Source organism: Oncorhynchus nerka, linkage group LG8 (assembly GCF_034236695.1).
Source record: "Oncorhynchus nerka isolate Pitt River linkage group LG8, Oner_Uvic_2.0, whole genome shotgun sequence".
Classification (NCBI taxonomy): Eukaryota; Metazoa; Chordata; class Actinopteri; order Salmoniformes; family Salmonidae; genus Oncorhynchus; species Oncorhynchus nerka.
In genome coordinates, this window is record NC_088403.1 from 34,064,306 (window position 1) to 34,081,008 (window position 16,703).

The 16,703-nt window shown below is 43.2% G+C and overlaps 1 protein-coding gene across 3 annotated transcripts in view; it reads left to right on the forward strand.

The window, feature by feature from the left end:
* Positions 1-11,642, forward strand: part of LOC115133827 (dedicator of cytokinesis protein 4-like) — a 147,553-nt gene extending 135,911 nt beyond the window's left edge. For all 3 annotated transcript variants that reach the window (XM_065021717.1, XM_065021718.1, XM_065021719.1), the window contains exons 49-51: positions 439-558; positions 1,800-1,861; positions 9,154-11,642. In XM_065021717.1, the coding sequence (XP_064877789.1) occupies positions 439-558; positions 1,800-1,861; positions 9,154-9,621 (650 nt within the window). In that variant the 3' untranslated portion in view covers positions 9,622-11,642. The remainder of the gene's footprint in view (positions 1-438; positions 559-1,799; positions 1,862-9,153) is intronic.
* Positions 11,643-16,703: the final 5,061 nt, after the last annotated feature.

Genomic DNA, 16,703 nt, shown 5'->3' on the forward strand with positions numbered 1-16,703 from the left:
CCATTCAACGGCGATCGTGGAGCAATTATGATGAAATGCCTTCCTCAAGGGCACATTCATAGATTTTTCACCTTGTCGGCTCGGGAATTCAAAACTAGCGACCTTCCGGTTACTGGCCCAACGCTCTTAACTGCGAGGCTATCTGCCACCCCCACAAATTTAAGGTGCAGTCTGTCAAATCTCCACCTGCCCATGTTTTATATTTAGGCTAAGAAGATCTTGAAATGTAGTAACTCTGTCATAAATGATCAGTTACAACACCCGACAGGAATCCCTACCTCTGTTATCAAATGTTCTGTTATTGACTATGATTACATTCTAATACAGATCTAGAATCTAGTCTACATCGTCTGATGTGTTGTGATATGTTGTGTCGTGTTGTAACCCAATGAGCAGTGATTGATGCATGTCTGTCTATATGTTTGTACACCAACATAGTGAGAACCACCTTCAGTAGCCGGAGTCTAGACAGTGTAAAAGAGGTCAACAACACACAGTTCTCTGACACTGTGGGAAAGTTGCTCTGTCCCCCTGTACCTCCTAGGCCACCATACTCAGGTAAACCAATCAGAACACTCGACCAATGAGGAATGGCACTAATCCTTTCCCCCATATTTTGACACCTGGTGCTTCCACCTGCTCTCTTACAAGGCTCGTTGTTACACTGTCAACTCTCTGCTATAAACTCAGCTGCTCTCTTCTATTCCTCCTGGTTTGCTTCTATAAATAACTTCTCCTTCACATGATGTACACATACTGTATAATAATGGTCTGTATTCTAGCCTGGGTGCCTGTCTGTTTCTGCTCTAGCCAACTTGTTATTATCCTGCCAAAGGCAACCATCTAGCACTGTTGAGTACACAAATTGTCCAGTACCAAAGCTATTTATTCCTTCGACTTATTGTAAATTGACTTCCCTAGTTAAATAAAGGTTATATAAAAAATACAAAACTTTATTTTTTAAACATATGAAGAATAATTAACTATCTGACAAGCTTTGGTACAGGAGGAAAATCAAAAAACAATCTATATGATTGACTTTGATGATGATTGCAGAAGAGTTGCTATAGACAAATAAATTGGTCAAGCTCACGTCATAAAGCCGTGAATACGTTATGAATGTCTTTTATCTGAGGGGACAACCCGTCTAGATGGCATATTTTTCCTCTGCTATACCGCCTGCTACTCTATAATCCAAACTATATATAATAACTATAACCAGTTAGACTCAACTATACTATAAGATTGTATAGATGAGCCTTCTCATACCATCTCCATCCACTTTAATCTCTGTGGTGCTTCAGGGGTTCATTAAATCCCCAAACAGCAAGCCTACACACACGCAAACACACACATGCAGTGCACACATACAAACAAACATATAAACACAGAGTGCACACATACACACACAAACATACACACATGCACATAACTCCCAAACTCCCACTTTTCAAGCCCTGAGCCTGACACTTCCAGTAGACTTAGACTTATGTTATTATATGTTTTTAGTTATATATTTATTTTGTGATTCACTAGAGCTGACTTTTCCCCCTGTTGTTGCGTTGAATTGAGTGTTTGCCCTCCAAAGAGCAGCTGTTGGACGTATAAACAGCTTAGTGCTGGCTAAGGACCCGCGACTGTGCGATTATTTGATTCATAGATGCCCAAACCTACTGAAGTCCTCAGCTCTGGAGGGCTCACTCCAGTGTCATCAAGTCGACTGGTACAAAATGGTGGCAGGAGTTAAACGTGCCCTCTTTTCTTTCTTTCTCTGTTTCTCTCCGGTTGACTGTCAACAGGCTCTTCAGCCAAGACTATGAGGTCGCAGTCCCCTCTCCCAACATCCAGATCTCCACAAAAGGTTGGTGTTGTGGTGTGTGATTGCATTTGTGTCCTCTAGTGTTTTTCTGATGCTGCTGATCTGAATGTACTGTGCATTACAAATAGGGTCAGGAGGACAGCATGGGATCAGAACCCCGAGTCCTTCATTCCAGCAGTAGATGACTCATTTGATCCTGTTTGCCTGCATGCTTGTCTGAATGTGTGCGGGTTTGCGTACATACATACATGCATGCTTGCATGTGGTACGCGGTGTATGTATTTGTGCATGCATGCGTCCATCTGTGAATCTGTGGTTACTGGGCTGTGACAGATGACACTGATCCGGGTTGGCCAGCCCAGCTAAACAGAACTCAACTGAGTCCAGGGCCCTGAAGGAGTTCTCTCAGTATAGCATCCTGCTCACCACTTAAACCACACACATTCACAAGTTTAAGTGCCAGGCATTAAAATTGGTTAAAAATACTTATTGAGGAAGTGGAACGGATGTTAGAATGAGGATTCAGGAGGTGAATGAGAATGGACCGGATGAAGCCAATGGCTGCAGATGAAGGATCCAAGGAGGGGACTCTGTAGAGTTTGGCTTTGAGTCTCAAAACATCATCTCCAGTTCTTGATAGTTAGGCTGCTGTGGTGATGGCAATCACTCCTATGAGATCCTTGGAAGAACCTAAAAGATACTAGATAGAAGGTAGAGAAGGAGCAATGCAAGACTTCAAAAGGCTAGTAACACCACACGACATGCACTGCGGAACAGAGAGGAGTCTGATTAGCAATGAGTAGCAGCAGCTGATGCTTGTTAAAGTGTTGCATTCAAGTCTGGTCCTCTCTCCTGAAGTTTTATTCTTAACACCATAACAACCCTATGTTATGTCTCCCCCACTCATATACCAAGAGGAAGAGCCTCTTCATTATATATCCCTGAACCTGGTACAACTACAAGTATTTGTAGTTGTCTCCATATTTTATTAAAAACTGCCCTGTACCTTTCCTATAATCTTTTATGGGTTGTTAGCTGGCTGCTGGTGAATATATCCTGTTGAGGGTTGAGGGCCAATGGAGCTGTGTATGTACAGTTGAAGTTGGAAGTTTACATACACCTTAGCCAAATACATTTAAAATCGGGTTTTCACAATTCCTTACATTTAATCCTAGTAAAAATTCCCTGTCTTAGGTCAGTTAGGATCACTACATTATTTTAATAACGTGAAATGTCAGAATAATAGTAGAGAGTGATTCATTTCAGCTTTTATTTCTTTCATCACATTCCCAGTGGGTCAGAAGTTTACATACACTCAATAAGTATTTGGTAGTATAGCCTTTAAATTGTCTAACTTGGGTCAAACGTTTCGGGTAGCCTTCCACAAGCTTCCCACAATAAGTTGGGTGAATCTTGGCCCATTCCTCCTGCCAGAGCTGGTGTAACCGAGTCAGGTTTGTAGGCTTCCTTGCTCGCACACGCTTTTCAGTTCTGCCCACAAATTTTCTATAGGATTGAGGTCAGGGCTTTGTGATGGCCACTCCAATACCTTGACTTTGTTGTCCTTAAGCCATTTTGCCACAACTTTGGACGTATGCTTGCGGTCATTGTCCATTTGGAAGGCCCATTTGCAACAAAGCTTTAACTTCCTGACTGATGTCTTGAGATGTTGCTTCAATATATCCACATAAGTTTCCTGCCTCATGATGCCATGTATTTTGTGATGTGCACCAGTCCCTCCTGCAGCAAAGCACCCCCACAACATGATGCTGCCACCCCTGTGCTTCACAGTTGGGATGGTGTTCTTCTGCTTGCAAGCCTCCCCCTTTCTCCTCCAAACGTAACGATGGTCATTATGGCCAAACAGTTCTATTTTTGGTTCATCATACCAGTGTACATTTCTCCAAAAAGTACGATCTTTGTCCCCATGTGCAGTTGCAAACCGTTGTCTGTATTATGGCGGTTTTGGAGCAGTGGCTTCTTCCTTGCTGAGCGGCCTTTCAGGTTATGTCAATATAGGACTAGTTTTACTGTGGATATAGATACTTTCGTACCTGTTTCCTCCAGCATCTTCACAAGGTCCTTTGCTGTTGTTCTGGGATTGATTTGCACTTTTTGCACCAAAGTACGTTCATCTCTAGGTGACAGAACGCGTCTCCTTCCTGAGCGGTATGATGGCTGCATGATCCCATGGTGTTTATACTTGCGTACTATTGTTTGTACAGATAAACGTGGTACCTTCAGACGTTTGGAAATTGCTCCCAAGGATGAACCAGACTTGTGGAGGTCGACAATTTTTTCTGATTTCTTGTCTGATTTCTTTTGATTTTCCCATGATGTCAAGCAAAGAGGCACTGAGTTTGAAGGTAGGCCTTGAAATACATCCACAGGTACACCTCCAATTGACTCAAATGATGTCAATTAGCCTATCAAGCATCGAAAGCCATGACACCATTTTCTGGATTTTTCCAAGCTGTTTAAAGGCACAGTCAACTTAGTGTATGTAAACTTCTGACCCACTGGAATTGTGATACAGTGAATTATAAGTGAAATAATCTGTCTGTAAACAATTGCTGGAAAAATGACTTGTGTCATGCACAAAGTAGAACTTCCGACTTCAACTGTATGTATGTACACTACGTGAACAGCTTTCTCCTGGCATCTGCCAAACCCAGATTCGTTGGACTTACAGATGGTGACGCGTGATTCATCACTCCAGTCCACTAGCAGCAAGCTTTACACCACTCCAACCGACGCTTGGCATTGTGCATGGTGATCTTAGGCTTGTATGTGCTGCTCGGCCATGGAAACCCATTATTTGAAGCTCCCGACGGAAAGTTATTTTGCTGACGTTTCTTCCAGAGGCAGTTTGGAACTTGGTGGTGAGGGTTGCAACCGAGGACAGACGATTTGTATGTGCTACACGCTTCAGCACTCGGCGGTCCCGTTCTTTAAGCTTGTGTGGCCTACCACTTCACAGCTGATACGTTTTTGCTCCTTCCACTTCACAATAACAGCACTTACAGTTGACCAGGCCAACTCTGGCAGGGCAGACATTTTACAAAACGACTTGTAGGAAAGGTGGCATCCTATGACGGTGCCACATTGAAAGTCACTGAGCTCTTCACTAAGGCCATTCTTTTGCCAACGTTTGTCTATGGAGTTTGCATGGCTGTCTGCTAAATGTTATACACCTGTCAGCAAACGGTGTGTCTGAAATAGCTGAATACACTTATATTGGTTATAACAAACTCCGAACACAGTACGTGACAGCAAAATGGATACCGAAGACGTGAAAAAGAAACTCGAATTGGGCAAATGTTTACTGGTTGTTCAGGAGGGAAAGGGGAAGTCAGATCTTTGGAAGACATTTGACTTAGTTGTGGAAACTGCTGGAGCTCAAGAGGAATGGAGCAAGCGTTGCATGTGCTTGTGTGCCAAGCAGTTGCTGTTAGATTACAATGTAATTTTCTCTGACATTTTGGAACAGTGTTAACAACACCAGAGAATCTGTTCTAATGAAAACATATATATATGCTATACATACTAAAAGCAGTTGCATGCGTTTTTTCATTTTTTTCATTTTAAAACTAAAATGGTTGATTTGCTTTTCAAAGCATGAATGTCTCGTCTGCTGTGTGACGGCATGGACGAATGAAGGATTGATTGATAGACACAGTAGCCTAGATATTGAAATATAGGCCTAAGTAAGTTATGGTATTAAGACTAAGCAGGACACGCTCTTAGGCCTACAGCTCGATGGTGGTTATACCAGGCTGCACCACCAAGCCTCCTAATGATAACGACATGACTTATTATTATAATGATGATCATAATAATAATTGTAATAATTACAATAAGAAGGGGATCAAGAAAAAGGAGGATATAGGAACGAGAGCTGCGTGCGTATTACCTGTGACAAACCGGTGCTGTTAGATTACAGTATAAATGTTCTGCCTGTTTGTAAGTGTAAACAACACTACATATTTTATAAGTAATACTAGTCTGTTCTAATAAAAACAAACTAATGTAAAGCCTTTGTTACAGCATATCAAAGAATAGCGAATCTATGAAATTGCTTTCTCCAACATTTTGCCTTTGAATGAGGCTTGGTTCTCACGGAATCAGCAGGCTATTAAACAAACACTCAAACAGGCAAGAGAAGCAATATCTGTCTTATTTCTGTAGATATATGTGGATCATTTATAAAGCCAGGCACATGTAACAGTTAGGCTGTTGATTATAGACCTAATTAAGTTGTGATTTCCTTCTCTCCTCACATCTTAGACAGTTAGGCTAAGGCAAGGGCTGTTTCCTCGTCTCTGCTGCTGCTGCCTCTGCCGCATTGTTCTCAATCCCAATACGCTGGTTCATTTTCTATTATGCACATAGCAACATAGGGAAAGGCGGCAATTAGAAATGTCCTTGTTTTTGAATGAAAAGCATTTTTTTTTTTACATCAAATTGAAATACAGTGCAGACATGGTTAATGTTGTAAATGACTATTGTAGCTGGAAACGGCAGATTTTTTAATGGAATATCTACATAGGCGTACAGAGGCCCATTATCAGCAACCATCACTCCTGTGTTCCAATGGCATGTTGTGTTAGCTATTCCAAGTTTGACACTCTGCCTAGAAGGCCAGCATCCCGGAGTCACCTCTTCACTGTTGATGTTGAGACTGGTGTTTTGTGGGTACTATTTAATGAAGCTGCCATTTTGAGGACTTGTAGAGCGTCTGTTTCTCAAACTAGACACTCTAATGTACTTGTCCTCTTGCTAAGTTGTGCACCGGGGCCTCCCAACCCTCTTTCTATTCTTGTTAGATCCTGTTTACGCTGTTCTGTGAAGGAAGTTGTACACAGCGTTGTACGAGATCTTCAATTTCTTGCATAGAAAATACCTTCATTTCACAGAACAAGAATAGAATGACGAGTTTCAGAAGAAAGTCTTTGTTTCTGGCCATTTTGAGCCTGTAATTGAACCCACAAATGCTGATGCTCCAGATACTCAAGTTTTATTGCTTCTTTAATCAGAACAACAGTTTTCAGCTGTGCAAACATAATTTAAAATGGGTTTTCTAATGATCAATTAGCCTTTTAAAATGATAAACCTGTATTAGCTAACAACGTGCCATTGGAACACAGGAGTGATAGTCTCTGATAATGGGCCTCTGTACGCCTATGTAGAAATTCCTACAATAATCATTTTCAACATTAACAATGTCTACACTGTATTTCTGATCAATTTGATGTTATTTTAATGGACAAAAAAGGTGCTTTTCTTTTAATAAACAAGGACATTTCTAAGTGACCACAAAATGTTGAATGGTAGTGTATATTAGTGTTGCACCATTATTTTTTCACATACTATACCCATATACAATTTCAGTATCATGTCTTGATGATGGACTGATATTCCCGTGGCCTCCTCAATGGATTAGTCCACTGAGACAGGCGCGAATCAAACATTCGTGTGGGTGTGTGCCTGACTGAATACCTGTGTGTGTCGAGGGTGTGTGCCTGACTGAATACCTGTGTGTGTCGAGGATGTGTGCCTGACTGAATGCTTGTGTGTGTCGAGGGTGTGTGCCTGACTGAATACCTGTGTGTGTCGAGGGTGTGTGCCTGACTGAATGCCTGTTTGTGTCGAGGGTGTGTGCCTGACTGAATACCTGTGTGTGTCGAGGGTGTGTGCCTGACTGAATACCTGTGTGTGTCGAGGGTGTGTGCCTGACTGAATACCTGTGTGTGTCGAGGGTGTGTGCCTGACTGAATACCTGTGTGTGTCGAGGGTGTGTGCCTGACTGAATACCTGTGTGTGTCGAGGGTGTGTGCCTGACTGAATGCCTGTGTGTGTCGAGGGTGTGTGCCTGACTGAATGCCTGTGTGTGTCGAGGGTGTGTGCCTGACTGAATGCCTGTGTGTGTCGAGGGTGTGTGCCTGACTGAATGCCTGTGTGTGTCGAGGGTGTGTGCCTGACTGAATACCTGTGTGTGTCGAGGGTGTGTGCCTGACTGAATGCCTGTGTGTGTCGAGGTTGTGTGCCTGACTGAATACCTGTGTGTGTCGAGGGTGTGTGCCTGACTGAATACCTGTGTGTGTCGAGGGTGTGTGCCTGACTGAATGCCTGTGTGTGTCGAGGGTGTGTGCCTGACTGAATGCCTGTGTGTGTCGAGGGTGTGTGCCTGACTGAATGCCTGTGTGTGTCGAGGGTGTGTGCCTGACTGAATACCTGTGTGTGTCGAGGGTGTGTGCTTGTGCATCTCTATCTGTTCTCCTACTAATGCTGTTGAGTGTTCTGACAGTACTTTGAATGTCTGTGTGCTGTTTGATTTCTCTGTTGGTTGTCAGGCAGTACTCTGAATGTCTGTGTGCTGTATGGTTTCTCTGTTGGTTGTCAGGCAGTATTGAACCACAGTTGAATTATCTTCCCCCTCTATGTCGTCTCATGTTCTCATCCACATTGGCTTTCGCCTGTCAGATAACTCTGCTAATGAGCAATTTATTATCTAGCACCAGCCTGCATGTGGCAAGGCAGTTTAGGAGTGACATTTTAACAGGATTTTACAAATCTGCATTGAGAAATTCATATTTTTTGTTAGAAAATAAAATATAGTTTGTCTTTGCACTGGCAGTTTTTTATAAGTGAGGCACAAACAGCAACACAAATACAACGCCTTATGGTTGTGTGTGTGTGTGTGTGTGTGTGAGTGAGTGATAATGGGGCCTGTTGGAGGTCTGCTGAGGGGTCTTCTTTGATTGTGCTGTGAGGGGCAGCTCAGCGCTCCAGGCCTTTGAGATTTGTGGGGAATATTAACATATCAACGAGCATTTAGCTTCAGTCTTGTTGAGAGAAGTTACATGAATATATCGAATTGTCAGACAGAAACATGAATTTGCTGCGTCGCAGCTCGACAAACTGTAGGAAAAATAACATATCAATTGTCCACTCCACTAAATCCAATTAAGAGTAACAAGATATAACAGTATTTCCATGTAATTTCTCAGAAAACATTTTGACAACGTATTGGATTCCTCACGCTGAAACTGCCGGATATTTTATTTCTCCGTCCCAATGCACACTGATGTATGATGAGGTGGAACAAGCACTGTGGCACTGTCAATCTGTCTGGTGTCTTTATTCTTATGCTTCATAGGCTTTATTGTTCCTTTATGCTATACCTCATTAGGCTGTGAAGCACACATGTGCAGTCTTAAGGAGATTGGTACATTTTCTGTTTGAGGTTGGTTCTCCGTTTCTGATTGGTTCTCTGTTTGGTTCTCTTTTTCTGTTGTGTTTCTGATTGTCTCTCTGTTTCTGTCTCTCCATAGAGTTCATTGCCGCCCTTCACGCCCTCACCCACTGAGTGCCAGTCGGCTGGACTGGTGTCCAACTCGCCCGTCCTCTCCGGTAGCTACAGCAGCGGCATCTCCTCCATGAGTCGCTGCAGTGTGTCCGAGGCGTCGGGCACCGAGGCAACCACTGGAGACCACCCCGCCCACCAGGGGCCCACCATGCCCAACTCGGTCTCCTCGGGCTCGGACGAGCTCATCCGCCGCGAGAACAAGACGCCGCCGCCCTACAGCGTGTACGAGCGCTCCAACCCTCGTAGGCCGGTTCCCCTCCCCCACAGTCTCTCCATCCCTCCCAGTGTGGACCCCCCGGCCCTGCCCCCCAAGCCCCACCAGCTACGCACTAGCAGCATGAAGCTGGTCCCAACTTCGGACCCTCGCAGGGCCGACGGGGTGCCCCACGTCCCCAGACCCAGACCTCTCCCCAGGAAGGTCTCCCAGCTATAGGCTGGATGAGGACCTACAACCCTAGTGGGTTGATGGGTGACACCACTGGCGCGTTTTGCACTTTTTAACACTGTCTTCTCTTCAGTTTGGTAATCCCAGGCTCTGCCCAAGACAGACTCAAGACTCGTGAGTCGGTCTCATTGTGAAGATCTTTTTTCGAAAGGGCTTTGCAATGACTGACTTTGTCATTCCGCACTTTTAGCTCCAGTACAGTAGTAGGTTCCACACGGTAAATTGCTGCGTTTATCAGAAGAAAAATTAAGACAACGAATTTAGGTGTCGATTTTTTTGATAGATGTAATAGTCCCAATATATGTATATATTGGTTATATATAAGAAGTGTTTTGCCTTAAGTATTGGAAACAGAGTCTTTTATCCATGAGTCTTGCACGTTTTTTGAAGTACACTGTACTTTTCTATATAGCTAAAAAGGTGCTAGAGGTCTCATGCATATGCATTTCAGTTTATGGTAGTAGCTGAGGGTGTGTTCACATACATCAAAAATGGTACCGGAACAGGAATGAAAGATTTACCTATTTGATCATTTCTTTCATTGTCATGACCATTTGAAAGTGCTGTGTAGCTAAAATTGATGCCTCGTTTTTATTCTTGGAGAATTGTAGTCGTAACAAGTTACTCAGAAATCCACCCCTTTTGTGATATTGAATCGCTCAAATCTCTTGACCTTTCTTCAAGCTCTACTCTAAGCCATAAAGAGCTCCTTCCATCTTTGAAATCCACTTTCTTAGACCAATGCACATGTTTCCAAGAATCCATCGTTCTTGCATCTGACACGTGCCACTAAATTGAAGGCTGTAGCTCTAGTAAATTGTTTGTAGCTCTTATTAATTGGAGGCCATTGCTGTAAGAGGGGCCAGAGATGTGGACACACCCTAACCCTCCTGCATGGAGTGCGGTATGTATGTGGTGGTGGATCCTTTGGGGTTTGCCAAGTATTGTGCCAAAGGAAGATGTACTCTATGTATGCTGTAACGACAAACTAGAATCCTGAAACTGGAAACACTCCATTGACTAGACCAGCTGAGTTTGTACTAGCCCACAATGAAAACCACAGACTTTGAGACAAATCCAGTTATTAAGATGAAAAGTCATTGTGGGGGGGTATATGAATGACAACTGTTACAAGTAAGGAATGGGGATATGAGATTAGCACAAATGAGTTTGAATCTGCGTTAACAGTGGTTGCATCACCAAGGACTCACTCTACCTTTTGAGTTGTTATCCTGGCGACCACAATGGGCATTTGAAGTGCAGTATGTATGGTGGAAAAGATGCCCGCTATCTGCCACCCAGTAACTGCCGGCAACTCGTACACACACACACACACACACGAGGGCTGCTCTTCTATTTGAGAATCTTTTTAGAACACCATTTTTCAACTAATCATTGTATGGTCACGCTTGTACAGTACAGCCGAGTGAGTTGGAGGTGTTGTCTCCGTTTGACATTCGCGGTGGACAGAGTGTACTGATATCGAGTCCTCTTCTCCTGTTCTACGGTATCTAGGGAGTCGTCACGTCAGGTGGTTTCTTGTCAGTGTTTTATGAAGAGAAGACGACACTGTTTTTTTGTAATAAAACGTTTTTAAAAAATGTGCGTAAATATTGATCACTTAATTCAGTACAACGGTTTTCAGAATTAACTTGGGTATGGTTTGTATGTTTCACTTTTGTATGTTTCATTTCCTTTTTAATTAGTTGTGAATTGTTTGGATCAAATATTCACATTAATCAGTACTTGAGAAATTGTAAATTATATAATGATGAGATTGTTGTAAGTATGCCAAATATACTACCTTTTGTGTGTTACTATTATTGTAAATATTGTGTTTTTAACAAAGTGTAGCTAATACACATTTACAGCTTTGAATGTTGGAACAGCAAATTATTGTTATAAGTGTCAAAAGAATGCTGTTTTAGTGAGTGTAGAAGTCTATTGTAATGCATATCTACACCTACGGTAACACATTTACATGCTCAATAAACTGCCCTATATAATGACATTGTGCTCAAGCATACCTCTAAATCATTCCCAGCTCTAACCTGTTAAAAACAATTCAGTGATAATTACTTAGATAATAGTTGCGTTGTACAGTGAGGGGGAAAAAATATTTGATCCCCTGCTGATTTTGTATGTTTGCCCACTGACAAAGAAATGATCAGTCTATCATTTTAATGGTAGGTTTATTTGAACAGTGAGAGACGGAACAACAAAAGAATCCAGAAAAACGCATGTCAAAAATGTTATAAATTGATTCGTGTTTTAATGAGGGAAATAAGTATTTGACCCCCTCTGCAAAACATGACTTAGTACTTGTGGTGGCAAAACCCTTGTTGGCGGCAAAACCCTTGTTGGCAATCACAGAGGTCAGACATTTCTTGTAGTTGGCCACCAGGTTTGCCCACATCTCAGGAGGGATTTTGTCCCACTCCTCTTTGCAGATCTTCTCCCAGTCATTAAGGTTTCGAGGCTGACGTTTGGCAACTCGAACCTTCAACTCCCTCCACAGATTGTCTATGGGATTACGGTCTGGAGACTGCCTAGGCCACTCCAGGACCTTTAATGAGCTTCTTCTTGAGCCACTCCTTTGTTGCCTTGGCTGTGTGTTTTGGGTCATTATCATGCTGGAATACCCATCCACGACCCATTTTCAATGCCCTGGCTGAGGGAAGGAGGTTCTCACCCAAGATTTGACAGTACATGGCCCCGTCCATTGTTCCTTTGATGCGTTGAAGTTGTCCGGTCCCCTTAGCAGAAAATCACCTCCTTAGCATAATGTTTCCACTTCCATGTTTGACGGTGGGGATGGTGTTCTTTGGGTCATAGGCAGCATTCCTCCTCCTCTAAAGATGGCAAGTTGAGTTGATGACAAAGAGCTCCATTTTGGTCTCATCTGACCACAACACTTTCACCCAGTTGTCCTCTGAATCATTCAGGTGTTCATTGGCAAACTTCAGACGGGCATGTATATGTGCTTTCTTGAGCAGGGGGACCTTGTGGGCACTGCAGGATTTCAGTCCTTCATGGCGTAGTGTGTTACCAATTGTTTTCTTGGTGACTATGGTTCCAGCTGCCTTGAGATCATTGACAAGATCCTCCCGTGTAGTTCTGGGCTGATTCCTCACCGTTCTCATGATCATTGCAACTCCACGAGGTGAGATCTTGCATGGAGCCCCAGGCCGAGGGAGATTGACAGTTCTTTTGTGTTTCTTCCATTTGCGAATAATCGCACCAACTGTTGTCACATTCTCACCAAGCCATTTGGCGATGGTCTTGTAGCCCATTTCAGCCTTGTGTAGGTCTACAATCTTGTCCCTGACATCCTTGGAGAGCTCTTTGATCTTGGCCATGGTGGAGTTTGGAATCTGATTGATTGATTGCTTCTGTGGACAGGTGTCTTTTATACAGATAACAAACTGAGATTAGGAGCACTCCCTTTAAGAGTGTGCTCCTAATCTCAGTTTACCTGTATAAAAGACACCTGGGAGCCAGAAATCTTTCTGATTGAGAGGGGGTCAAATACTTATTTCCCTCATTAAAATGCAAATCAATTTATAACATTTTTGACATGCGTTTTTCTGGATTTTTTGGTTGTTATTCTGTCTCTCACTGTTCAAATAAACCTACCATTAAAATTATAGACTGCTCATTTCTTTGTCAGTGGCCAAACGTACAGAATCAGCAGGGGATCTAATACTTTATTCCCCTCACTGTATGTGTACAGGTTGAGCGATCACAGCCATGTTTATAGTGATCTTATGTGTACTCTAACGTGACATGATTCAGGATCAGCTTCGTGTCTTCAAAGTCATCCCCACACAATGCAACGATAATCGCGTACTGTGGGACCTCAAGGTGATGTGGTAATAGTTTGAGAGGAACTGGTGCGTGATCAGATAAGACAATGTGCGCACACGGGGGAAATGTTCCTTTAAACCGAACACATCTAATGAACGTCTCCTCTTTAGTGTGCTGGGTGAGTCGGTGAGCCTGGATGATGGTACTCTTCATAACATCACATCACCGCCAAGAGGAGTACCCTTCACCGGATCCGATAGACGCAGTAATACAGTAATTGTGTCTGAGGCTGAGGCTGTTAATTTGACAGTGTTAATCGTGTCAGAAATGAATTTCCTCTAATCCTGAAGACTTCTCGGAAGAGAGAACACGTATCGGGGTACCGGAGGAGCGATTAACGTGCCTCCGTTCTGGAACCCAGGAGAATGGGTTGTCAGTCCTACCCTCAGTGGGCTTGTCAATCATCCTCACATTCAGCTTTCACTAGCAAAAAGGAAGCTTTCGTTTGATTCCTGGACTGAAAGACGGTCTCGGCAGGTTCGGGGAAAGGTTTAATCATTATGTACAACAACTTTTTGCGGATGCAAAAACTAGACATCCTGTGTTTAAGTGAAAATAACTTCATTGTAACAGAGCTAATAGCTCGAAGGCACGACCGCAAAATGATATAGAAATGTTGTCAACGAGTGTGGCTTCCAAACAATCACTATAACGTATAACACCATACATTTGACCAATACGTCATTCAAACTCTAGTCTAACTCAGCAGAACAGTTTAGCCTCGTTATTTGGATGCTAAACATCCGACATTGAAAAGTGTTCCATAGGTGCTAAAAAAAGAATTAGCGAGGGAAGGCAGGTTTTAATTTAACCTTGCCTCGGGCACATTTTGAATAACACACAACCCGAGAGAAGCCCTTGGTGTTTTCTCTCTCTGTGCTAAATCTCCATGGAATAGGAAAGCTGGAGCAACCCGACGGTGCACTGAGATCCGGCTTTTCAGAGTGGAGGGAATTTTCAAAGGAACCTGAATAATTGATCTTCTTTTTTTATCCGTCTTATTTCCTATATCAACTTTGTTTTGCTCCTGGCTTATGGGGATTTACCTGACAGCTTCAAGTGCTCAGTGTCTAATTTTTTTTTCATGCCAGAATGAGTGAAGTTACATTTTTAGTGTGCGCTGTTCTCAGTGGAAGAGTATTGTCTCTACTGTGTAGGGATTTACCTGTTAGCTTCAAAGGGTTAGGCTGTTAAGGATGTGTGTGTGTGTGTGTGAGAGCGAGAGAGAGGGGATTGTCAATTGGAGACTTACTCGCCCGGATAAAGTCATGTTTGTGCGTAGAGTGGCCTCGCTGAAATGGCCAATGCATTTATAAAGGCAGTACTTGTTCGGTAATGAGTACACAGTACCAATACACCTCTTTAGAGGACACGTGAAGGTCTTAGACTACCTCATAAAGAATCAGCAATCATGGGAATCCAATGGGAGTCCTGTGCAGTGCCTACAACAGCACAAGGACTACATTAAAGAGACATTGATTGGTAAATTACCAGTAAAAAGAGCACAAAGGAATGGTTGTCTTGGTAAAAGGACACGTGTTGAAGGGCATTGTTAACTACCTCTGTCTGTCCTGGTTGGGGCTAGTCTCTTAGCATGCCATTGAGATTCCTTCCTGTATGGTTGACTATTTGAGTGTTTGTGCAAGTTCAATAGCCAGCTGTGTTTACGTCGTCAGTTCACAGCAAAGAGTATTATGCCATCGTTCTCGTTGTATTATTCAGAACACTTCTGTTTGTTATCAGAGGACCGACACAGACAGAGAAGTGGCTTGGGGGGTAGATGATCGTACAGAGGTAATTTCACTGAACTCAAAGAGAGGAAAATAACAGCTCTGGATGCACCATATTCATCACGACGGCATGGTGAGAGGTGTAGCACCCTCCACCGGGCACTTGAAACTGGACTTTCATTATCTCACTCCCCATCCTCTTCGCTTACTCATCGTCCAAGGTCACCAGACTAGAGGCCCTGTTTACCCTGCTCCAATACCCACAGCGGACCCTCGTCTCTGGCCATGTTGACACCTCCTCCACCCCCTGTGCTGCTGAGAAGCTCCAGAGGGACCCCTTTATCTGGAGCTCAACACGGTTGAAAACCAAAACACATCTCTCTCGCTCACTCTCTCTCTCTCTCTCTCCTCCCTCTCGCTCTCCCTTCCTCCTCCTTTCTCTGATGATCACCTTAGTTCTGCCTGGGTGACCTTGCCACAGCGATGCACAGATGAATAAACATGAGCCCGATGAAGCCGGTTGGGGATTACAGGGGTACGCATACGTCACCTAAACACTAATAAAGTGTAGAGTACAGAGTCACTGCTGTAGCGTCACACACTCATTAACTTAACCAATCAGGAGGAGCTGTAAGACACTGTAAGGTGTTATGACGTCAAAAGCCGTACTATAAAATATATTAAGTAAAGCGACTCAACCATTGAATACAAGTTCATGGTTTAGACTCGAGTTTGAGTTATAGTAGGGACTAAATGGTTTAGTAAAGTGACTGAAAGCTTGAAAAACAATATTTCAAAGGCAGGATCAACTCAAACAAACGGTGTCATCAAAACAGCAGGCAGAAGAAGAAAAAAGCCGTTCTCTGTTTCCCCAACCCCATCTCACTTCTGATATTGCATTGTGATTGAACACGTACCAGTAGTGGCAGTGTTGTTTGAGTAGGGAGGGATGGCTGCTGTGGACCAGAATATTTGAAAGGCTCTGGTGGGAGTGATATACTGCTTGGGTACACATGGTTTGATTTTTAGTGTGACAATGACTTGACTGCGCTGAGGGCTTCTGTGAGCTTTCCCATGAGTGATTATTTTGTCCCCCATAAGGCTCAGGGGGACATTCACAAAGCATTCCTATGGATTCTTCTGGTCATGTCATAAAATTGTATGTGGCTGGAATCATGACTACTGTTTCTCATTCTTCTCCCTACAGTTCTCCTCTATTAACTTGTTATCCTGTTTTGATGGGTCTAAATGAATCAGACAATAAGCACTGCATATAAGGCAGTAATACGCTTTGAAAACACCACAGTAACATTGTAGGACTCTAGTACAATGTATTATAGGGATACTACTGATAGCCACCCACCCAACCGGTAATTTACCAAAGTTACCAGCATCTTCAGTAATTCTGTGTTAATGAAGCTCTCATCAGGCTAGATCAAGTGCTCCAGGCCACCACCCAGACTAGCTAATCAA